Source organism: Schistocerca cancellata, chromosome 1 (genome assembly GCF_023864275.1).
Source record: "Schistocerca cancellata isolate TAMUIC-IGC-003103 chromosome 1, iqSchCanc2.1, whole genome shotgun sequence".
NCBI lineage: Eukaryota > Metazoa > Arthropoda > Insecta > Orthoptera > Acrididae > Schistocerca > Schistocerca cancellata.
This window is the reverse complement of record NC_064626.1, coordinates 1,239,320,249-1,239,346,340: the sequence shown is the minus strand read 5'-3', so window position 1 is coordinate 1,239,346,340 and position 26,092 is coordinate 1,239,320,249. Positions and strand designations below refer to the sequence as shown.

Below are 26,092 nucleotides of genomic sequence, written 5' to 3'. Positions count from 1 at the left end.
TTTGTTTGGTACGTAAATACGAAGGTAATCCCAAAAGTAAGGTCTCCTATTTTTTTTTTATAAGTACAGAACTCTGTTTGCTCCCCCCCCCCCCTCCCCCCATGAATTATGGATCTTGCCGTTGGTGGGGAGACTTGCGTGCCTCAATGATACAGACAGCCGTACCGTAGGTGCAACCACAACGGAGGGGTATCTGTTGAGAGGCCAGACAAACGTGTGGTTCCTGAAGAGGGGCAGCAGCCTTTTCAGTAGTTGCAGGGGCAACAGTCTGGATGATTGACTGATGTGGCCTTGTAACATTAACCAAAACGGCCTTGCTGTTGTGGTACTGCTAACGGCTGAAAGCAAGGGGAAACTACAGCCGTAATTTTTCCCGAGGGCATGCAGCTGTACTGTATGGTTAAATGATGATTGCGTCCTCTTGGGTAAAATATTCCGGAGGTAAAATAGTCCCCCATTCGGATCTCCAGGCGGGGAATACTCAAGAGGACGTTGTTATCAGGAGAAAGAAAACTGGCGTTCTACGGATCGGAGCGTGGAATGTCAGATCCCTTAATCGGGCAGGTAGGTTAGAAAATTTAAAATGGGAAATGGATAGGTTAAAGTTAGATATAGTGGGAATTAGTGAAGTTCGGTGGCAGGAGGAAGAAGACTTCTGAACAGGTGAATACAGGATTATAAATACAAAATCAAATAGGGGTAATGCAGGAGTAGGTTTAATAATGAATAAAAAAATAGGAGTGCTGGTAAGCTACTACAAACAGCATAGTGAACGTATTATAGTGGCCAAGATAGATACGAAGCCCATGCCTACTACAGTAGTAAAAGTTTATATGCCAACTAGCTCTGCAGATGAAGAAGAAATTTAAGAAATGTGTGATGAAATAAAAAAAAATGATTCAGGTAGTGAAGGGAGACGAAAATTTAATAGTCATGGGTGACTGGAATTCGACTGTAGGAAAAGGGAGAGAAGGAAACATAGTAGGTGAATATGGATTGGGGCAAAGAAATGAAAGAGAAAGCCGTCTGTTAGAATTTTGCACAGAGCATAACTTAATCATAGCTAACACTTGGTTCAAGAACCATAAAAGAAGGTTGTATACATGGAAGAACCCTGGAGATACTAAAAGGTATCAGATAGATTATATAATGGTAAGACAGAGATTTAGGAATCAGGTTTTAAATTGTAGGCATTTCCAGGGGCAGATATGGACTCTGACCACAAACTATTGGTTATGAACTGTAGATTAAAACTGAAGAAATTGCAAAAAGGTGGGAATTTAAGGAGATGGGACCTGGATAAACTGACTAACCAGAGGTTGTACAGAGTTTCAGTGAGAGCATAAGGGAACAATTGACAGGAATGGGGGAAACAAATACAGTAGAAGAAGAATGGGTAGCTCTGAGGGATGTAGTAGTGAAGGCAGCAGAGGATCAAGTAGGTAAAAAGACGAGGGCTAGTAGAAATCCTTGGGTAACAGAAGAAATATTGAATTTAATTGATGAAAGGAGAAAATATAAAAATGCAGTAAATGAAGCAGGCAAAAAGGAATACAAACGTCTCAAAAATGAGATCGACAGGTAGTGCAAAATGGCTAAGCAGGCATGGCTAGTGGACAAATGTAAGGATGTGGAGGCTTATCTCACTAGGGGTAAGACAGATACAGCCTACAGGAAAATTAAAGAGACCTTTGGAGGAAAGAGAGCCACTTGGATGAATATCAAGAGCTCAGATGGAAACCAAGCTATAAGAAAAGAGGGGTAAGCAGAAAGGTGGAAGGAGTATATAGAGGGTCTATACAAGGGCGATGTACTTGATGAGAATATTATGGAAATGGAAGAGGATGTAGATGAAAATGAAATGGGAGATACGATACTGCGTGAAGAGTTTGACAGAGCACTGAAAGACCTGATTCGAAACAAGGCCCCCGGAGTAGACAACATTCCGTTAGAACTTCTGACGGCCTTGGGAGAGCAGTTCTGACAAAACTCTACCATCTGGTGAGCAAGATGTACGAGACAGGCGAAATACCCTCAGACTTCAAGAAGAATATAATATTTCCAATCCCAAAGAAAGCAGGTATTGACAGATATGAAAATTACCGAACTATCAGTTTAATAAGTCATAGCTGCAAAATACTAACACGAATTATTATAGACGAATGGAAAAACTGGTAGAAGCCGACCTCGGGGAAGATCAGTTTCGATTCCGTAGAAATATTGGAACACGTGAGGCAATACTGACCTTACGACTTATCTTAGAAGAAAGATTAAGGAAAGGCAAACCTACGTTTCTAGCATTTGTAGACTTAGAGAAAGCTTTTGACAATGTTGACTGGAATAGTCTCTTTCAAATTCTAAAGGTGGCAGGGGTAAAATACAGGGAGCGAAAGGCTATTTACAATTTGTACAGAAGCCAGATGGCAGTTATAAGAGTTGAGGGACATGAAAGGGAAGCAGTGGTGGGAAGGGAGTGACACAGGGTTGTAGCCTCTCCCCGATGTTATTCAATCTGTGTATTGAGCAAGCAGTAAAGGAAACAAAACAAAAATTTGGAGTAGGTATTAAAATCCAGGGAGAAGAAATAAAAACTTTGAGGTTCGCCGATGACATTGTAAAAAATGGTTCAAATGGCTCTGAGCACTATGGGACTCAACTGCTGAGGTCATTAGTCCCCTAGAACTTAGAACTAGTTAAACCTAACTAACCTAAGGACATCACAAACATCCATGCCAGAGGCAGGATTCGAACCTGCGACCGTAGCGGTCTTGCGGTTCCAGACTGCAGCGCCTTTAACCGCACGGCCACTTCGGCCTGGCGATGACATTGTAATTCTGTCAGAGACAGCAAATGACTTAGAAGAGCAGTTGAATGGAATGGACAGTGTCTTGAAAGGAGGATATAAGATGAACATCAACAAAAGCAAAACGAGGATAATGGAATGTAGTCGAATTAAGTCGTTTGATGCTGAGGGAATTAGATTAGGAAATGAGACACTTAAAGTAGTAAAGGAGTTTTGCTATTTCTGGAGCAAAATAACTGATGATGGTCGAAGTAGAGAGAATATAAAATGTAGACTGGCAATGGCAAGGAAAGCGTTTCTGAAGAAGAGAAATTTGTTAACATCGAGTATAGATTTAAGTGTCAGGAAGTCATTTCTGAAAGTATTTGTATGGAGTGTAGCCATGTATGGAAGTGACACATGGACGATAAATAGTTTGGAAAAGAAGAGAATAGAAGCTTTAGAAATGTGGTGCTACAGAAGAATGTTGAAGATTAGCTGGGTAGATCTCGTAACTAATGAGGAGGTATTGAATAGGATTGGGGAGAAGAGAAGTTTGTGGCACAACTTGACTAGAAGAAGGGATCGGTTGGTAGGACATGTTCTGAGGCGTCAAGGGAACACAAATTTAGCATTGGTGGGCAGCGTGGAGGGTAAAAATCGTAGAGGGAGACCAAGAGATGAATACACTAAGCAGATTCAGAAGGATGTAGGTTGCAGTAGGTACTGGGAGATGAAGGAGCTTGCAGAGGATAGATTAGCATGGAGAGCTGCATCAAACCAGTCTCAGGACTGAAGACCACAACAACGACAACTCTGTTTGTGTGGCAGTTGGTCACAATGTTATGAAGAGTGCTTCCCGCGCTGTTTGTAAACATGTGCACGCCGCGCTGAGGCGCTCAGTCTTGGCTTGGCAGCCGTTGAGAATGGAGCTCCAGTTGGATGTTAACGCCAAGTGCGAATTGTGGGCAGTAATTCGGTTTTTGAACGCAAAGGGCACTGCGCCGATTGAGATCCATCGCCAATTGACGGAAGTGTATGGTGAGTCGTGATTGGATCACAAAAATGTTCGTAAGTGGTGTAGAGAGTTTGTAGCTGGTACCGAAGTATGCGATACCCTCCAAATTCAACCAGTTTAACGAGTATTTATGATTATAGAATCGTTATTGTGTATGTTAACAATGATTGCATAACATGTCTGCATAAACAGTCAACCCATTAAATTATACTGAATAACTGACCCACACTAAAGTTTATATCACTTGATCACTGATACAGCAAATGTCATCATGTAGAAACACTAAGTTCATCTTAAATAGTTAATATGAAGTACGAAAAATAGTGGCCAACTTAGGTATTTTGGATCGCCCTAAATAAAAATCACCCAGTGAAACCTATTTGTTCACTAGGAGCTTTTTCACTCAGTATTCACGTAATCAATCCTATTTTAGACGAAAACCAATGTAGTTCTTAATAATTCATGTTATTTACTTATTTATGCAAATTAGAGAAGTCAATGGACAAACTTCTAAAAAACGGCCTTTTTGTAACAAAGAATTATTCTGTCAAGTCAACAAATCTGTCTGTCATTTTAATAACATGTTAAATTATGTCACTCGATGCAAATTAATAACTTTTCTGCACAAATTATGATAACAGATGTACATGTGACTTATAAGCTATATCTCTTTTTAGTAGTTCTTTGACAATGTTATAAATACAAGCAGCAAGAACGGTCGGGGGGCAGTCGGAATGTCACTTTGGTAAAGTGTGTTTGTGTGTTATTGTTTGAGGTGGATAAACAATGCAAAGAACATGTAACAGAAGTACTACTTTGTGTTGAGTCATGGTCTTTGGTGGACAGTGGAATTAAGATGGCCACCAGAGTAATAAATATTTGAAGTTTACATATTTGTTGGTTTCGCTCGTTCTTTATCATCAAAAGCACATAAAAAACACGGGACCTCATGTTTTTAACCCTAGACAACCAGATGTAGAGCCAGCATCAGCATCGAGAGACAGCAGCGATCCAGCAAGTGGCAGCGATTTCCACAACACAATGCATTTTAATGGCGCCAACCTAACATCAAGTGCTAACAAGCTCCGTAAATGGGAGTGAAATAGTGCGATTATAGAAATTAGCTATATCTACGACCAGGCGACCATTACAAAATTAAAATGTGTTTCTTTCAGTGCTTCAATCTTTATTTATTTTCCGCATGTTCTCAGTCATGCTAAAGGCCTTGCCACAGTGGTATCATCCGTTCCCTTCAGATCACCGAAGTTAAGCGCTGTGGGGGTGGGCTAGCACTTGGATGGGTGACCATCCGGCCTGCCGAGCGCTGTTGGCAAGCGGGGTGCACTCGGCCCTTGTGAGGCAAACTGAGGAGCTACTTGATTGAGAAGTAGCGGCTCCGGTCTCGTAAACTGGCGTACGGCCGGGAGAGCGGTGTGCTGACCACATGCCCATCCATATCTTCATCCAGTGACGCCTATGGGCTGAGCATGACACGGCGGCCGGTCGGTACCGTTGGGCCTCCATGGTCTGTTCGGTAGAAGTTTAGTTTAGTTTAGGTTACGTCCTTAGAAATGTTTCCACAAAGTTTCATTGTCATTCATTTTCCATTGGGGTCCTCCAAAGCAGCGAAAGTTTGTGTATAACCAGTTTGTAATTTACTAATAACAACTGACCTGATGCATTTAGTTTGCAGTTGTTTGTGTAAAACATGTCTTTTTTATGTCTAGCATTAGTATTCAAAAGGGTCGTTTAACAGTATTGTGATATTGCACCATAACGCCTCTCCTTCCACTTGACACAATTTTGGGATTAGCCAACGGACTAGGTGTCCCATGAATCCTATCATCTTAATAGGGTCTTTTGTCGTTATAGACACTAAATTCACGGTAGCAAAATATGGGGTGCTGAATTTAAGTGGTAAAAACATTCGAAATGTGGACTTCTTACTTGAAGTTGAAAACACATTTGTGGCATCAGCAGGTGATTAACAATTTAGTGTTGTTGCTATAATTTCGAAAGTTTGTCCGCCTGAAAATGTACTGTTGTCCCAAGCATATTGCAACAAACGGTGTATTTCTATCGCTGCTCGTTTAGTTTTTATTGCCGTTTCAAATATACCGGTCATTTTTGGAAACACCCTATAGCCCCAGTTGGGAACCGCTGCCTCGAACGATATCGGGGCAGAAGCAGAGAAGGAGCGGTAGAGGAGAGTGGAGAGCTTACCGTGCACCCGCAGCTGCGCTACGGCCGACTCGCGGACGCCGGCCGAGTTCCTGGCGACGCACTGGTAGCGCCCGTCGTCGCTCTGACGCACGTCCGTGATGGCCAGGTTGCCGCCGTCCACCAGCCGCAGCCTGCAACACGGCACCGCCGCCTCGCTACACCTCACTGCAACAGAAGCTCTTTCATTCATCCACAAGTGATCACTTTGTGGCGAGTTTGAAAACGCCTGCCAGACCAGAACGCGGACCCACACACCCGCACTAGCGCTCTTCTGGCTCAGCCTTCCGCACGTTCCACCAATTGGCATCGAGCTTCAACCTGATTCCTGCCCACCGATCAAGCATCTATTTGATTCAAAAATGGCTCTGAGCACTATGGGACTTAACATCTATGGTCATCAGTCCCCTAGAACTTAGAACTACTTAAACCTAACTAACCTAAGGACAGCACACAACACCCAGCCATCACGAGGCAGAGAAAATCCCTGACCCCGCCGGGAATCGAACCCGGGAACCCGGAAGTGGGAAGCGAGAACGCTACCGCACGACCACGAGATGCGGGCTATTTGATTCCTTCGAAGCGAAGGGTATTGTATGAGCTGATCAGTTGTTACTGAAGTAAACACAGTACCCACTCACGGCTAATTACCTCACTAAAAATTGGGCTATCATTGGTTTGGAATCAACATACACTACTGGCCATTAAAATTCTATACCAAGAAGAAATGAAGATGATAAACGGGTATTCATTGTACAAATATACTAGAACTGACAGTACATTTTCACGCAATTTGGGTGCATAGATCCTGAGAAATCAGTACCCAGAACAACCACCTCTGGCCGTAATAACGGCCTCGATATGCATGGGCAATGAGTCAAACAGAGCTTGGATGGCGTGTACTCGTACAGCTGCCCATGCAGCTTCAACACGATACCACAGTTCATCGAGAGTAGTGACTGGCGTATTGTGACGAGCCAGTTGCTCGGCCACCATTGACCAGATGTTTTCAGTTGGTGAGAGATCTGGAGAATGTGCTGGCCAGGGCAGCAGCCGAACATTTTCTGTATCCAGAAAGGCCCGTACAGGACCTGCAACATGCGGTCGTGGATTATAATGCTAAAATGTAGTGTTTCGCAGGGATCTAATGAAGGGTAGAGCCACGGCTCGTAACATATCTGAAATATAACTTTAACTGTTCAAAGTGTCGTCAATGAGAACAAGAGGTGATCGAGACTTGTAACCAGTGGCACCCCATGCCATCACGCCGGGTGATACGCCAGTATGGCGATGACGAATACACGCTTCCAATGTGAGTTCACCCCAATGTCTCCAAACACGGATGCGACCATCATGATGCTGTAAACAGAACCTGGATTCATCCGAAAAGAATGACGTTTTGCCATTCGTGCACCCAGGTTCGTCGTTGAGTACACCATCGCAGGCGCTCCTGTCTGTGATGCACCGTCAAGGGTAACCGCAGCCATGGTCTCCGAGCTGATAGTCCATGCTGCTGCAAACGTCGTCGAACTGTTCGTGCAGATGGTTGTTGTCTTGCAAACGTCCCCATCTGTTGACTCAGGCATCGAGACGTGGCTGCACGATCCGTTACAGCCATGCGGATAAGATGCCTGTCATCTCGACTGCTAGTGATACGAGGCCGTTGGGATCCAGCACGGCGTTCCGTGTTACCCTCCTGAACCCACAGATTCCATATTCTGCTAACAGTCAATGGATGTCGACCGACGCGAGCAGCAATGTCGCGATACGATAAACCGCAATCGCGATAGCCTACAATTCGACCTTTATCAAATTCGGAAACGTGATGGTACGCATTTCTCCTCCTTACACGAGGCATCACAATAACGTTGCACCAGGCAACGCCGCTCAACTGCTGTTTGTGTATGAGAAATCGGTTGTAAACTTTCCTCATGTCATATGTCGTAGGTGTGTGAATGATCTGAAAAGCTAATCATTTACATATCACAGCATCTTCTTCCTGTCGGTTAAATTTCGCGTGTGTAGCACGTCATCTTCGTGGTGTAGCAATTTTAATGGCCAGTAGTGTATTTGTCTCCAGACATCTGAATACTTCCATTTTATGTCTTTACAAAGATCTGAAATGGTATGCCAGCACTTCCTAGCTGTGCTGTAGGTTTCTTAGCGTTGATGTCGTCGAACAACCTAGGTTGTTTCTGAAGAAACAAGTCCGGTGTCTAAATAATAAGGTATACATATAGTATAACCTCCCGCCCTATGAACCATGGACCTTGCCGTTGGTGGGGAGGCTTGCGTGGCTCAATGATACAGATAGCCGTATCGTAGGTGCAACCACAACGGAGTGGTATCTGTTGAGAGGCCAGAAAAACGTGTGGTTCCTGAAGAGGGGCAGCAGCCTTTTCAGTAGTTGCAGGGGCAACAGTCTGGATGATAGACTGATCTGGCCACGTCACGCTAACCGAAACGGCCTTGCTGTTGTGGTACTGCGAACGGCTGAAATTAAGAGGAAACTACAGCTGTAATTTTTCCCGAGGGCATCCAGTTTTACATCATCATCATTTAAGACTGATTATGCCTTTCAGCGTTCAGTCTGGAGCATAGCCCCCCTTATACAATTCCTCCATGAGCCCCTATTCAGTGCTAACATTGGTGCCTCTTCTGATGTTAAACCTATTACTTCAAAATCATTCTTAACCGAATCGAAGTACCTTCTCCTCGGTTTGCCCCGACTCCTCCTACCCTCTACTGCTGAATCCATGAGTCTCTTGGGTAACCATACTTCTCTCATGCGTGTAACATGACCCCACCATCTAAGCCTGTTTGCCCTGACTGCTACATCTATAGAGTTCATTCCCAGTGTTTATTTGATTTCCTCATTGTAGACACCCTCCTGCCATTGTTCCCGTCTACTAGTACCCGCAATCATCCTAGCTACTTTCATCCTGAATCCACCCAGCTTTCGCTCCCATACAACAAAGTTGGTCGAAAGATTGAACGGTGCACAGATAACTTAGTCTTGGTACTGACTTCCTTCTTGCAGAAGAGAGTAGATCGTAGCTGAGCGCTCACTGCATTAGCTTTGCTACACCTCGCTTCCAGTTCTTTCACTATGTTGCCATCCTGTGAGAATATGCATCCTAACTACTTGAAACCGTCCACCTGTTCTAACTTTGTTCCTCCTATTTGGCACTCAATCCGTTTATATTTCTTTCCCACTGACATTACTTTCGTTTTGGAGATGCTAATCTTCATACCATAGTCCTTACATTTCTGATCTAGCTCTGAAATATTACTTTGCAAACTTTCAATCGAATCTGCCATCACAACTAAGTCATCCGCATATGCAAGACTGCTTATTTTGTGTTCACATATCTTAATCTCACCCAGCCAGTCTATTGTTTTCAACATATGATCCATAAATAATATGAACAACAGTGGAGACAGGTTGCAGCCTTGTCTTACCCCTGAAACTACTCTGAACCATGAACTCAATTTACCGTCAACTCTAACTGCTGCCTGACTATCCATGTAAAGACCTTTAATTGCTTGGAAAAGTTTGCCTCCTATTCCATAATCTTGTAGAACAGACAATAATTTCCTCCTAGGAACCCGGTCATATGCCTTTTCTAGATCTATAAAGCATAGATACAATTCCCTGTTCCACTCATAACACTTCTCCATTATTTGCCGTAAGCTAAAGATCTGGTCCTGACAACCTCTAAGAGGCCTAAACCCACACTGATTTTCATCCAATTGGTCCTCGCACTTTCCTTTTAACAATACCTGAGAAGATTTTACCCACAACGCTGATTAAAGAGATAACTGTGTAGTTGTTACAATCTTTTCTGTTTCCATGTTTAAAGATTGGTGTGATTACTGCTTTTGTCCAGTCTGATGGAACCTGTCCCGACTCCCAGGCCATTTCAATTATCCTGTGTAGCCATTTAAGACCTGACATTCCACTGTATTTGATGAGTTCCGACTTAATTTCATCCACCCCAGCCACTTTATTGCACTGCAATCTATTGACCATTTTCTCCACTTCCTCAAATGTGATCCTATTTCCATCATCACTCCTATCCCATTCTGCCTCGAAATCTGAAACATTACTGATCGCATTTTCACCTACATTGAGCAACTCTTCAAAATATTCCCTCCATCTGCGCAAGGCATCCACAGGATTCACCAGCAGTTTTCCTGACCTGTCCAAAATACTTGTCATTTCCACCTTACCTCCCTTTCGAAGACTGCTAATTACACTCCAGAATGGTTTTCCAGCAGCTTGACCCATAGTCTCCAACCTGTTTCCAAAGTCTTCCCAAGATTTCTTCTTGGATGCTGCAATTATCTGTTTGGCTTTGTTTCTTTCTTCAACATAACTTTCTCTGTCTACCTGGGTTCTAGTATGTAGCCATTTTTGATACGCTTTCTTTTTGCTTTTACAGGCTGCCTTGACTGTATCATTCCACCAAGCTGTTTGCTTCATCCTACTTTTACACACTACTGTTCCAAGACATTCTTTAGCCACTTCTAGTACTGTGTCCCTGTACCTTGTCCATTCCTTTTACAATGACTGTAATTGACTACATTCAACTAACTGGTACCTTTCTGAGATCGCTGTTATGTACTTGTGCCTGATTTCCTTATCCTGAAGTTTCTCCACTCTTATCCTCCTACATATGGACCTGACTTCCTGCACTTTCGGCCTCACAATCCCAATTTCACTGCAGATTAAATAATGATCAGTGTCATCAAAGAATCCCCTGAATACACGTGTGTCCCTCACAGCCTTCCTGAATTCCTGATCTGTTATTATATAGTCAATGACAGATCTGGTTCCCCTGCCTTCCCAAGTATACCGGTGAATGTTCTTTCTTCCAGTTTTACTGTATGATTAAATGATGATGGCGTCCTCTTGGGTAAAATATTCCGGAGGTAAAATAGTCCCCCATTCAGATCTCCAGGCGGGGACTACTCAAGAGGACGTCGTTATCAGGAGAAAGAAAACTGGCGTTCTACGGATCGGAGCGTGGAAGGCCAGATCCCTTAATCGGGTAGGTAGGTTAGAAAATCTAAAAAGGGAAATGGATAGGGTAAAGTTAGATATAGTGGGAATTACCGAAGTTCGGTGGCAGGAGGAACAAGACTTCTGGTCAGGTGAATACAGGTTTATAAATACAAAATCAAATAGGGGTAATGCAGGAGTAGGTTTAATAATGAATAAGAAAATAAGATTGCGGGTAAGCTACTACAAACAGCATAGCGAACGCATTATTGTGGCCAAGATAGACACGAAGCCCACGCCTACTACAATAATACAAGGTTATATGCCTACTAGCTCTGCAGATGATGAAGAAATTGATTAAATGTATGATGAGATAAAAGAAATTACTCAGGTAGTGAAGGGAGACGAAGATTTAATAGTCATGGGTGACTGGAATTCGACAGTAGGAAAAGGAAGAGAAGGAAACGTAGTAGGTGAATATGGATTAGGGCTAAGAAATGGAAGAGGAAGCCGCCTGGTAGAATTTTGCACAGAGCATAACTTAATCGTAGCTAACACTTGATTCAAGAATCATGAAAGAAGGTTGTATACATGGAAGAACCCTGGAGATACTAAAAGGTATCAGATAGATTATATAATGGTAAGACAGAGATTTAGGAACCAGGTTTTAAATTGTAAAACATTTCCAGGGGTAGATGTGTTTCTGACCGCAATCTATTGGTTATGAACTGTAGATTAAAACTGAAGAAACTGCAAAAAGGTGGGAATTTAAGGAGATGGGACCTGGATAAACTGAAAGAACCAGAGGTTGTACAGAGTTTCAGGGAGAGCATAAGGGAACAATTGACAGGAATGGGGGAAAGAAATACAGTAGAAGAAGAATGGGTAGCTTTGAGGGATGAAATAGTGAAGTTAGCAGAGGATCAAGTAGGTAAAAAGACGAGGGTTAGTAGAAATCCTTGGGTAACATAAGAGATACTGAATATAATTGATGAAAGGAGAAAATATAAAAATGCAGTAAATGAAGCAGGCAAAAAGGAGTAAAAACGTCTCAAAAATGAGATCGACAGGAAGTGCAAAATGGCTAAGCAGGGATGGCTAGGGGACAAATGTAAGGATGTTGAGGCTTATCTCACGAGGGGTAAGATAGATACTGCCTACATGAAAATTAAAGAGACCTTTGGAGAAAAAACGACCACTTGGATGAATATCAAGAGCTCAGATGGAAACCCAGTTTTAAGCAAAGAGGGGAAAACAGAAAGGTAGAAGGAGTATATAGAGGGTCTATACAAGGGCGATGTACTTGAGGACAATATAATGGAAAGGGAAGAGGATGTAGATGAAGATGAAATGGGAGATATGATACTACGTGAAGAGTTTGACAGAGCACTGAAAGACCTGAGTCGAAAGAAGGCCCCGGGAATAGACAACATTGCATTAGAACTACTGACACCCTTGGGAGAGTCATTCCTGACAAAACTCTACCATCTGGTGAGCAAGATGTATGAGACAGGCGAAATTGCCTCAGACTTCAAGAAGAGTATAATAATTTTAATCCCAAAGAAAGCAGGTGTTGACAGATGTGAAAATTACCAAACTACCAGTTTAATAAGTCACAGCTGCAAATTTACTAACGCGAATTCTTTACAGACGAATGGAAAAACTGGTAGAAGCCGACCTCGGGGAAGATCAGTTTGGATTCCGTAGAAACGTTGGAACACGTGAGGCAATACTGTCCATACGACTTATCTTAGAAGAAAGATTAAGGAAAGGCAAACCTACGTTTCTAGCATCTGCAGACTTAGAGAAAGCATTTGACATATGTTGACTGGAATACTCTCTTTCAAATTCTAAAGGTGGCAGAGGTAAAATACAGGGAGCGAAAAGCTATTTACAATTTGTATACAAAGCAGATGGCAGTTATAAGAGTCGAGGGACATGAAAGGGAAGCAGTGGTTGGGAAGGGAGTGAGACAGGGTTGTAGCCTATCCCCGATGCTATTCAATCTGTGTATTGAGCAAGCAGTAAAGGAAACAAAAGAAAAGTTCGGAGTAGGCATTAAAATCCATGGAGAAGAAATAAAAACTTTGAGGTTCGCCGATGACATTGTAATTTTGTCAGAGGCAGCAAAGGACTTGGAAGAGCTGTTGAACGGAATGGACAGTGTTTTGAAAGGAGGGTATAAGATGAACATCAACAAAAGCAAAACGAGGATAGTGGAATGTAGTCGAATTAAGTCGGGTGACGCTGAGGGAATTAGATTAGGAAAAGAGAGGCTTAAAGTAGTAAATGAGGTTTGCTATTTGGGAAGCAAAATAGCTGATGATGGTCGAACTAGAGAGGATATAAAATGTAGACTGGCAATGGCAAGGAAAGCGTTTCTGAAGAAGAGAAATTTGTTAACATCGAGTATTGATTTAAGTTCAAAAAATGGTTCAAATGGCTCTGAGCACTATGGGACTTAACTACTGAGGTCATCAGTCCCCTAGAACCTAGAACTACTTAAACCTAACTAACCTAAGGACATCACACACATCCATGCCCGAGGCAGGACTCGAACCTGCGACCGTAGCGGTCACGCGGTTCCAAACTGACGCGCTTAGAACCGCACGGCCACACCGGCCGGCTATTGATTTAAGTGTCAGGAAGTCGTTTCTGAAAGGATTTGTATGGAGTGTAGCCATGTATGGAAGTGAAACATGGACGATAAATAGTTTAGACAAGAAGAGAATAGAAGCTTTCGAAATGTGGTGCTACAGAAGAATGCTGAAGATTAGATGGGTATACCACATAACTAATGAGGAGGTATTGAATAGAATTGGGGAGAAGAGGAGTTGTGGCACAACTTGACTAGAAGAAGGGATCGGTTTGTAGGACATGTTCTGAGGCATCAAGAGATCACCAGTTTAGTACTGGAGGGCAGCGTGGAGGGTAAAAATCGTAGAGGGAGACAAAGAGATGAATACACTAAGCAGATTCAGAAGGATGTAGGCTGCAGTACGTACTGGGAGATGAAGAAGCTTGCACAGGATAGAGTAGCACGGAGAGCTGCATCAAACCAGTTTGAGGGCTGAGGACCACAACAACAACAACAACAACATTGTATAACCTTGTGTAGATTTTTGTAAACTCTTTATTCAGAAAAACGATTCAAAATTTCTGCGTTTTAAAGCGGGTTTACTTACGCTTTTAATTCTTTGTTTTGTATCTTTCCACTCTCGACCTGAGGGAGTGGAGTGGACTGTCCCGCATCCGTCCCATTGTACAGTCCCTTTTCTATTCAGCCAATTATCAGACTGGCTGATATGGGGCGAATGGGGGATCCCTGTTGGGAATATATGAGACGGAGTTTACCAATTCCGGCCGACACCATGCAACTATGGACAACTCCTCACAAAAACTTTTGTCGGAACCGGAGTACTGAAATCAAACCACTTTTATTGAGAAAAATCAGCCTATTTTGAAGATGTCTCAGCCGAATATGCTTATTCACCTCAAAGAATAAAGAGAAATCAAACCACTTTTATTGAGAAAAATCAGCCTATTTTGAAGATGTCTCAGCCGAATATGCTTATTCACCTCAAAGAATAAAGAGTTAAACACAAACATATTCATGCAATTACTGACTGTGTAAAATGTACCGCCAAAATTTTTTATTGACTGCGAGAGCGCCTGAGACTAGCGCTTCTCATTAGAGACTGAACCTGGGTAAAACTCGTTTCTCAACAGTTCCCGCAAACGTGACATTATTTCGACGTCAAGTGCAATATCGACGACCGCATGATCGGCTATCGAATTTGTGACGAGAAAGAACATGAATATAATTGTTCTTTGATTTACTCGTAGCAATTTAAGCTGTCCTCTTAGGTTCCTGTCTAGCCACACAGTCGGAATATTTGTGAGAAGAAAAAAAAAATACAAATTTTATTGCAGCTCGTCTTAGTCGCTGCATTTAAAGCTGTACTCCTAAGTTTCAAACAATCCGCACATATCGGAGATCGCCACGCATTCGGAAATGAAGAGCCAAGTATTAGTGAAAAGGCAGAATATGAATTTTATTGTTGCTCGCTTCTGACGCAGCAATCAAAGCTGTCACATAGGTTCCTGCCTAAGCATATCCTCGGAAAATTCCGCACATTCGTAAATAAACAGCGAAATATTTTTGACAAGGGAGAATATGAATGTTAATGCTCCTCGTTCCACTCCCAGCAATTCAAGTTGTCCTCTTAGGTTCCTGTCTAAATATGCACTCGAAAGGCGGCACAAATTCGGAAATAAAAAGCCAAATATCCATGAGAAGGAAGAATATGAATTTTATCACTGCTCGCTTCAGCAGCAGCAAATTAAGCGGTCCTCTTAGGTTCCTGCCTAGCCACGTACTCGGAAATCCCAATATATTTATTTCATCCTTCGTTCTTAGATCAGACTGAGTGTAAATAACATCCAGTATTGCAGAACACACTTGTATTACATTCACAAGAAAGCAATAGGACACGTTAACAACACTAACATGTAAAAAAGAAATTAGCATGTAATGGGAAGCGATCCAACAACTTTCGATTCCAGAAATGACGACGTTATTCATTACGCTAGCATGTACCTATGCGATGTTTAAGTCCACTCTCGGTTATCATATTTCATCTTGAAGGCCTTATCGTTGATGTGTTATTAAGTAACATTTAATGGCAATGATGGTGTGTCTGTGATCGGTTTTCAGTGCTCTGTTACCTTGAAAGGACACAGGGCTAATGCAGATTATAACACAAGTGTGTTTCATTCTTAATTTGCAAACTGCTCACGATAATAAGTCACTCCTTAGAGAGAACTCTTCCACGAAGCATTAACTGTCAATAAATCATTACGTGATACTTTATTACAGCAATAATTATGATATACCATTCCAGTGATGTGTTTTTGTCTACCTCCGTCCGCCTGATTAGCTTGGTCGTTACGTGCTTCCCTCCCATGCAGCGGGCCCGAGTTCGATTCCCGGTCGGGCTGGGTATTTTCTCCACTCGTGGACTGGGTGTTGTGTTGTCCTCATCATCATTTCACCCTCATCACCGACACGCAAATCAGAGAATGTGGCGTCGACTGAAATAAGACTTGCACTCGGCGCCCGAAGTTACCCGCATGAGGCCTGCCGGCCAACAATGCCATACGCTCATTTAATTTGATTTGTATATCTCCGGTATGTGCGGATGAAATATTGTGAAAGGCCCATATCGAATGCTAACAAAAGTCGATAGCCGATCATGGGGTCGTCGATATTGTGTGAGTCCAGGAATTGTGAAACGAGCGTTACCCACCGAATCTCGTTAACAAGGGAGGCTCATTTAGTACGGACGCGTATAGGGATCTGTATCAATTTTGTTAAATACGTGTATTATTGTTGGCCGCCATCACGGTTTATAATAATTTAAAGTCATTTGTACGACAAAATGGAGTGCGATCAATGTCGTTTCGATTTCTTCTGAGCGTACTATTTTCGAGAGAACAGAATTTCTGAATTTCAAGGTATATAGCATTTTTATTTATCCAAAAGTGACTAATATGAGTCTGTGCCTAATGAGCATTGCCATAGGCTTTTCGGAAATTGATTTCTCAATGTTTCTCGGCGAATCTGCTACCACGGTCAATTCATCGGGAGAATTGTTAATCCGTTGTGATCTTTGTGAAGATCTACGAGTAGAGCAAGGACATCCATGAGTCAGCTGAGAATTATAGTCGCACTAGTACAGTCACCGAGGCTTGTATATGTGAAAGTAAACCAAAGATACGGTTTTCAGACCACCGAATGTTATTTAACGGAGTTCAGCGGACCGACGAAATCTTCGGAGACCAGCGCAGGGGACTTCTAAGAGTTCTCTGGAATTTTGTGAACTCTTCAAAAACATTTCGAACTCAGGACATAACTGAATAATTAACTGGCCATAAAAATAATAAAGAGGCCTAATTAATAATACAAAACTAATAACATAAACATTTAAGTAAAAAGACAGCTTTCTGAATTTTAAATAAAATTCTACAATCGTCCCTAAAAATAAAAATAAATAATAATTTTCAGCCTTTTGATATTTTATGGATTTTAGAGCCCATGTGTATGGGACTTTTCTTCCTTGTTTTGGTCCACCGCTGAAAGTGCCTATCCTACAATCGCAGCAACAATAGTACCGGTACTATATAGATGTAGATGTCAGAGGTATCAGAACGATGTTTGTTCACAACTTTCGACTCTGTTGTTTCCGGGCCAGGGTCCCTTACCTTAAATACGTTTACCCTTGTAGAGTAAACGTCGACAAGTGCGAAGCCGTTCTGTTCACTAGAAGACCGAAACTACTGCGCAAACGTCAGCACTGTAACTCAATAACACTACATGCACGCCCAATACGTTTCCGCGAGAGGGTCAAATAACTCGGCGTCTGGCTGGACCGGAAACTACTCTAGGGGGACCACATTCAACACGTGACCAACAAAGCAAACACGAGGCTCAAACAACTCTACCCTATGCTTAAGAGGCGTAGCACACTGAATAGGAGGGTGTCTAGGTCCATGTACATGACACTTATTCGACCCCCGATGACGTACGCAGCCCCTATCTGGGGCTGCGCCCACACGCCTGCGTCGTCTGCAGCTCATACAGAACAAAGTACTCAGAATCATTAGCAACGCTCCGCGCTACACACGCACCACGGACCTTCACCGGGAATATCGGCTAGATACAATCTTGCAGGTATTCCAAAAACTCTCCACATGACTGTACAATAACACGAGGCACTCGCGCAATCCTTTTATCCTTTCTTTGGGTAACTACGAGCACAACCATAGATGGAAACACAATAGACCAAAAACACTATTGGCAAGGAACTAAACATCTATGGTCCATAGCACGCTAACACGATAGTACTGGCGAGCCCCTACAACACAGCTACTACTGGCAACCCCAGATGCTCGACCGGCCGACAAACAGGCAACCGCCGGTCGGTGTGGCCAAGCGGTTCTAGGCGCGTCAGTTTGGAACCGTGAGACCGCTACGGTCGCAGGTTCGAATCCTGCCTCGGGCATGGATGTGTGTGATGTACTTAGGTTTAAGTAGTTCTAAGTTCTAGGGGACTGATGACCTCAGATGTTAAGTCCCATAGTGCTCAGAGCCATTTGAACGAAACAGGCAACCGCAGGGAAACAGTACAGTAGACAGCACGCAAACCAGCCACCCCCCCCCCCCCCTCCCCTACACTGTGAGCCGACCTATGACCGATCGCCCACTAATGTATGACGACCTTGATCTGTTACAGGGACGCAGCAACTGCAGCAAGCCCCGCAACGACAAAGGTAACGATGCACGATAACTCGCAGTAACATAACCACATCTTGCATGCACTGTCGCAGCTAGCAAGCCGCTACTGCCCTTACTACTCGTCCTACTGTCGCAGAAGTTCCTTTGCCTTGGCGCTTGCCTTGGCACTTTTTTCCCTCTGCCCTTACAACCGCTACCCTTCGATCGCTTTCGTCCACTTTCTATCTCCTGATGGACCATGTTTGAGCCGTGGCGCGCCAGTCTCTTGGATGTCCATTATCGATCCTTCGATGTTTCTTATCTTTGCTTGCCTTGTTGTTTTCCGCATTTGCGGGGCGAGTGGCAGTTGACGTTTACTCGGACTACCTGCTGAGACGCCGCGAGGTACGAGTCAGGAAGCAACAACGTATATGTGGAGTTGGTTGTACGCGGTCTGCCGGTTCAGCATAGAGGATATGTGTTGGCTGCCTGCCTGTCTGCTCTCCTGATTTTGCGACCGCCTAGCTTGGGTTGCTGCCTGGTGTATCCTACACGAGCCACACCGGACGTCCAGCAGACGTTAAGCAGCCTTGTGTTTCTTTAAAGAAAAGGAGCAAATGTATAAGACCTTTTGTAACCAATTTTGGTGGCCTCTTAAGTGTGGCCTTCGCGTTTACACTGCCTTTGGGGAGTGCTAACTCTTTAAAATTTAAATAGTTGGGGTTCCCTGTCCTTTATAATCTTTTGGGGGTTTTGTTTGAATTTTCTCTTTGCGGTTCCTTCCTTTTGCTTGGTTAAATGTTTACTTGTATAGCGGGAAGTGACTCCTGGTTAAAACTAGGAGAAGGTGTTTTGATGATACTGTCGCTTCCGGCATTTGTCTCTTGAATTAAGTGTTGTCATCCCTTCGAGCGACCTGGTGTCACTCCTCGTTAATTAATGGCCATTTGAATTAATATTTTGGAGCACAGTACAGCACTAAGGCAACCTCATCGTATACCACCTTGTGCCCCGGTCTAGTACCTTAATTTTCAGTGGCACGAGTTAGCTATACTACCGGTTTTACTGATGTGCTCCCTTCAAAATCTTGTCTTGTATAAGTTTGCCCCATGTGTGTCTGGAAACACAGAGATGAACTTTAGTGTGACTTCAGTGCTAGCCAGTTAATGGAATCTTCATTTTGACTTGGCTTCCACTCAAGAGTTTGAGTGGAGCGTAGTGTGTCTGATTTGTTATACAGTTAATTAGTGTAAGTTTGTTTATTTAATGGGGAGCAAGACATTTCAAGACTGTTGGTATTAACTTCCCTAGTTGTGGGGTGTTGCCAATTCGTTCCAAATGGCCTACTACTTATTCAGTGGCAAAGCTGTTGATTAGTTGGTGACTGTGAGTACAAATTCACTCTATTCATTTGTCACCGAAATTGTTGAAGTGTCTGTGTCGTGATTCAATCACTAGCTACGTGTTTGAGCTGAATTGATATAAACCTTACATTGCCTCCTTAAAATTTGTTGCCAGCTGAAACCCTTAAGACAACTAAGTTTTGTCACTGCTTATGTTAACCTTAACTGGGAGCAATATTTCATGTAGTTAAATTTTGTCTTAAAATGTGTATTTCTCTGATGTAATAAACGAGTGATAAAAGGAAAACGCAAAGGGGCCTGGCCCTTCCCATTGTGTCCGGTTTGTAACACGTATCAATGTTAATGAGTGATCTTACCCATACGCATGGATGACACCACAGCCCACATCCTGTGACTCCTGATTCAAAAACTAACATGTTATACGGAGCTGACAGTAGAACTTTTGGTTTGGTCACCACGTTGGTGTGGGCATGGAGGAGCCCCATCCTTTGAATACCCTTGAGAGGTGGCATGAGCCCCCTCTCATATTTCTATCTTACGACTCTCCTCTCTAATTGCATGCGGTGGAAAGTTGCTATTCCTTCACACGCGGACTTCCCACGCAGCGTCTCTCGTCACCCGGGTGGTCCGGTGACAGGTGGGCTCTGCTGACTTTGAAAGGGTAAGCCGACGGGTGTGAGAGAGTGGAGTGAATGCTTTCCAGACGCTGACATTGTCAAGAGGCACGCCCGCAAGGGCCTGAAGTAGCGGCTGGGCTAGAGGTTCCGTTACTTCGCAGAAACTTAGCGAAAACACTCTCTGACAGGCTACCAGCGAGGCGTGGGAATGACTTGTGTACCCAGGCAGTTGTGGCGGGCAAATTCCCGCGCTTTCTGCAAAATCGTAACTGTGATTGGCTTACTCAGGGCATAGCTCCGTGACGTAGCAAAATCGGCGCAGAAATTGGCGCCAAGAATCTCCATTGGTGGAATGGTAGTGTTCCGGCAATGGAGTGGAATTTTTCGCCGGTTTTCGAGTTGCTGATTGGAACGGTTAACCACGGCCACTGTCGTGGGGGCGGGAATGTTCTGTGTTCGGTTTTGTACGGGTGCTCTTGTGGGTAGTCGGCTCTCGCCTTTCGGTCGAGGACGTCGAAGCAACCAGCCATCGCCTCCGGTGCGCCAGATCGTGTTCTGGCAGTTAAGGAGACAGTTTGGTAAGGTATGTCCGCAGCACCGGCAGACAGGGATTTTCCTAGGTGATAATCAGAGCTCAGCAGAGCGCGCCTGTTCGTCTTTTTCTAACTTTGTTCTGTCTTGGGTAGCAGCAATTAATGTTGGGTTGGCTATGTGTTTTCTCTAAGATTTGAGTTGCAAGGAATTGGCTGCACATACCACTTCGTCATAATCCTCACAATCTAGTTTAGGGACAACTTCACATTCACAGCGTTTGTTTGAGTATCCAATTTGATGTATTGTAAATGTTTCATGTGTTTTTGTTTATTATTTTGTGTTTAGTCTTAATAAATCATATTGTTATTTTGGACAGAACTTTCATTCTGTTAATCGGTAGAGCAACCCTATCGTTCCTCACTATGTTAATGAAACCTTCGTTTATTTAACTTATTTATCAAATTAAATTATTGCAAGTGCCAAACTCTCTTCTACTCCACTGGCAGGGTTGATTAGAGTCAATCCGCGTTTTTTTTTTTTTTATCCTTGTGCAACAGCAAAAGTCGGAGTTAGAATAGGGGGGGCTTAGAGCATCATTTACATATGTAGATTCTAGAAGAATTTAGTGTTAAATACACTGCTTGCCCCGGCACCTCGCACCCTTGCCCATCATACCTGAAAGTTTGTAACATCACCACGGAATTTCTCTGTCTAAGAGTTGTACAAGTTTATTTTTTTTAGGTCATAAGGGAAGAGCTTTTTGTATAAGTAACTAACAGTTCATCGTGAAGTTGGGGCCGCTGCTAAAGGAGTGATCACAAGAAGACGTGGATGGGTTTGAGTACCAGCAAGTAGCGCCTCGCCAGTGGGTGGGGCTCACCTCTTGTTGGAGTCGAGGTCCAGCGGGTGTCCGTTCTTGCGCCACGTGACCGAGGGCTCGGGATGTCCCCGTGGGGGGCCACACTCTAGCAGCGCCGTGTCGCCCTGCGCCACGCGTGTGTTCTTCGGCTCCGCACGGAATTCGTCGCGCAGCACTGCAACACACAAACACGTCCTCATCAGCGACGAGAGTCGTGCCAAAGTGCCATTTCTGATGCTAAAATTCTATAGCCTCAAAATGAAAATTAACTTCACAATTCACCTTTGTACACCACACACACACACACACACACACACACACACACACACACACACTGGTCACATTGCTTCTGTCAGTTCTTATACACCACTAAACTCTGATTCTTTAAAAAATCGAACTCACATATATGACACAACTCCAAACGTCTGATTTCTTGACAAATGAGTTACACTGTTAAATACACTACTGGCCATTACAATTGCTACACCAAGAAGAAAAACAGATGATAAACAGGTATTCATTGGACAAATATTTACGAGGTGCGGCTAGAAAAAAACCGGACTGATGCTGGAAAAAACATTTATTTACAATTATTTACAATTTCATGTTATCTCCTTCAATGTACTCTCCTCCTCGGTCTCTACACCGCTCCATACGAATTTTCCAGTGTTCATAGCAATACTGCAGATCATTTTCGGTAAGTCCATACATTACTTCCGTCGCTTTTTCTTTTACTGCTTCAACAGTCTCAAATCTAGTTCCTTTCAAAGCTGACTTGACTTTAGGGAAAAGAAAAAAGTCACAGGGGGCCAAATCAGGTGAGTAGGGTGGATGATCTAAGATGGGAATGTTGTGTTTTGCCAAAAACGTCTTCACTGACAACGCACTGTGAGCTGGGGCATTGTCTTGGTGAAGGATCCATGACTTTTTTCTCCACAAATCGTTCCGTTTTCTCCGTACTCGCTCACGTAGGGTAGCCAGGACGCTAATGTAGTAATGCTGATTCACTGTTTGTCCCTCTGGTACCCAATCAATATGCACAATCCCTTTGATGTCAAAAAAACAATCATCATTGCCTTGAATTTCGATTTTGACATTCGTGCTTTTTTTTGTCGTGGAGAACCAGGAGTTTTCCAATGCATCGATTGGCGTTTAGTTTCGGGATCGTAAGTAAAAAACCACGATTCATCGCAAGTAATAACATTTTGTAAGAAGGTGGGATCACTTTCAATGTTTTCCAGGATGTCAGAACAAATCATTCTTCGGCGTTCCTTCTGTTCAATTGTGAGACACTTTGGAACCATTTTTGAACACACTTTGTTCATGTTTGCATCAGTTTTTGCTGAAAATGGTCTGCCAGTGCGAGTGTCATCGCGGCCATCTTTAAATCGTTTAAACCACTCAAACACTTGTGTTCGCGATAAACAATCATCGCCGTACACTTGTTGTAACTTTACAAACGTTTCACTTGCAGATTTTCCTAGTTTGAAACAAAATTTGATGTTAACACGCTGTTCTTTCTGTACACTCAACATTTTCCGACGCACAGACAAAACGTCAACTACTTAAAACAGACGCAACGGGCAGACTGAGTGCGGGAGGCAGATGAAACTCGAGCAGTAGGCGGAGCGAGAGTCACGTGACAGGCCACGCGACTTTCAGCCTTATTGCATTCGTTTTATTGTTTCACCAGTGCTAGTCCGGTTTTTTTTCTAGCCACACCTCGTATACTAGAACTGATATGTGATTACATTTTCACGCAGTTTGGGTGCATAGATCCTGAGAAATCGGTACCCAGAACAACCACCTCTGACCGTAATAACGACTTTGATACGTCTGGGTATTGAGCCAAACAGAGCTTGGATGGCGTGTACATGTACAGCTGCCCATGCAGCTTCAACACGATACCACAGTTCATCAAGAGTAGTGACTGGCGTATGTGACGAGCCAGTTGCTCGGCCGGCATTCACCACACGTTTTCAGTTGGAGAGAGATTTGCACAATGTGCTGGCCATGGCAGCAGTCGAACATTTTCTGTATCCACAAAGGCCCGTACATGACCTGCAACATGCGGTCGTGCATTATCCTGTTGAAATGTAGGGTTTTGCAGGGACAGAATGGAAGGGTAGAGCCACAGGTCATAACACATCTGAAATGTAACTTTCACTGTTCGAAGTGCCGTCAATGTGTACAAGAGGTGACCGAGACGTGTAACCAATGGCACCCCATACCATCACGCCGGGTATTACGCCGGTATGGCGATGACGAATACACGCTTCCAATGTGAGTTAACCGCAATGTCGCCAAACACGGATGCGACCATCATGATGCTGTAAACAGAACCTGGATTCATCCGAAAAAATGACGTTTTGCCATTCGTGCACCCAGGTTCGTCGTTGAGTACACCATCGCAGGCGCTCCTGTCTGTGATGAAGCGCCAAGGGTAACCGCAGCCATGGTCTCCGAGCTGATAGTCCATGCTGCTGCAAACGTCGTCGAACTGTTCGTGCAGATGGTTGTTGTCTTGCAAACGTCCCCATCTGTTGACTCAGGCATCGAGACGTGGCTGCCCGATCCGTTACAGCCATGCGGATAAGATGGCTGTCATCTCGACTGCTAGTGATACGAGGCCGTTGGGATCCAGCACGGCGTTTCGTGTTACCCTCCTGAACCCTCCGATTCCACATTCTGCTAACAGTCATTGAATCTCGACCAACGCGAGCAGCAATGTCGCGATGGGATAAACTGCAATCGCGATAGGCTACAATCCGAACGTTATCAAAGTGGGAAACGTGACGGTACGCATTTCTCCTCCTTACACGAGGCAACACAACAACGTTTCACCAGGCAACGCCGGTCAACTGCTGTTTGTGTATGAGAAATCGGTTGGAAACTTTCCTCATGTCAGTACGTTGTAGGTGTCACCACCGGCGCCAACTTTGCTTGAATGGTTTGAAAAGCTAATCATTTGCATATCACAGCATCTTCTTCCTGTCGGTTGAATTTCGCGTGTGTAGCACGTCATCTTCGTGGTGTAGCAATTTTAATGGCCATTAGTGTGATTGTCTTTATGCAAGTAAGCGAGAAAAAGTTTACGAAATGTTTGAGCTTAAAGTTTCCTTAAAGTCGCTAAGTGCTCTCACTATTAAGCATTAGATGAGTATAAACTTGCTAATTTACGCTCCATTTTAAACAAATGCTAGTTTTTCACGCATCTTAATGTACATGGTGTCACCCCCAGAATTATGTGCCGTGCAATGATATAATTTGGCCGGAATATTCAGGGGTATATATGGATGCTGACTGCAAAATGTGTTGCGAATGCAGTCGGTAGCAAAGAGGTAATAAATTAACACGTCCTGCCTCGCGCTATAATTTATTTCGTTTCTTTAACTGATCAAGTCATTTAATTTGTTGACAAAGGTTTTCTCAGATCTATGAACTTCTAAATCATGTATCATTAATACTACAGACGTTGACGCCATTCTGAAGCTCCTGGACCCTGGAGGGTGGCTTCCTCAGAAGCTCAAATATCGTGGTATGAATGGGACAGCACTCAAATGGTTTAAATCATACCTAACCGGAAGAGTGCAGAAAGTTGAAATAAGCAGTTCACATAATACGCAAAAAACTGGTGATTTCTCAAACTGGAAAACAATCAAGAATGGGGTGCCGCAAGGTTCGGTCTTTGGTCCTCTGCTGTTCTTAATATATATTAATGACTTGCCATTCTATATTCACGAAAATGCAAAGCTGGTACTTTTTGCCGATGATACAAGGTATAGCTACCATACCCAACAGACAAGAATTAACTGGTGAAATTGTAAACGATGTTTTTCAGAAAATCGTTAAGTGGTTCTCTGCAAATGGGCCCTCATTAAGTTTTGACAAAACACAGTACATACAGTTCCACAATGTAAATAGAATGACATCATTAATAAATATAGACTTCGATCAGAAATCGGTACCTAAGGTAGAATATTCAAAATTTCTAGGTGTATGCGTTGATGAGGGGTTGAACTGGAAAAAACACACTGAAGATCTGCTGAAACGTTTGAGTTCAGCTACTTATGCTATTAGGATCACTGCAAATTTTGGCGACACACATCTCAGTAAGTTAGCTTACCACGCCTATTTTCATTCTCTACTTTCATATGGCATCATATTCTGGGGTAACTCATCACAGAGTAACAGAATGTTCATTGCACAAAAGCGTGTAATCAGAATAATTGCTGGAGCTCATCCAAGATTATCCTGCAGACACTTATTTAAAGAGCTAGAGATCTTCACTGTAGCCTCACAGTATATATATTTACTTATGAAATTTGTTATTAACAATCCGAACGAATTCAAAAGTAATAGCAGTGTACATGGCTACAACACTAGGAGAAAGGATAATCTTCACTACTCAAGGTTA

At 43.3% G+C, this 26,092-nt stretch overlaps 1 protein-coding gene across 1 annotated transcript in view; it reads right to left on the bottom strand.

The window, feature by feature from the left end:
* The window catches only part of LOC126143035 (protein sax-3-like), a 149,841-nt gene that overhangs the window by 100,155 nt on the left and 23,594 nt on the right, over positions 1 to 26,092 (bottom strand). The window contains exons 3-4 of the mRNA XM_049915297.1: positions 21,697 to 21,920; positions 6,024 to 6,154 (exon numbers count right to left, since the gene is read on the bottom strand). Coding sequence (XP_049771254.1) covers positions 6,024 to 6,154; positions 21,697 to 21,920 — 355 coding nt within the window. The remainder of the gene's footprint in view (positions 1 to 6,023; positions 6,155 to 21,696; positions 21,921 to 26,092) is intronic.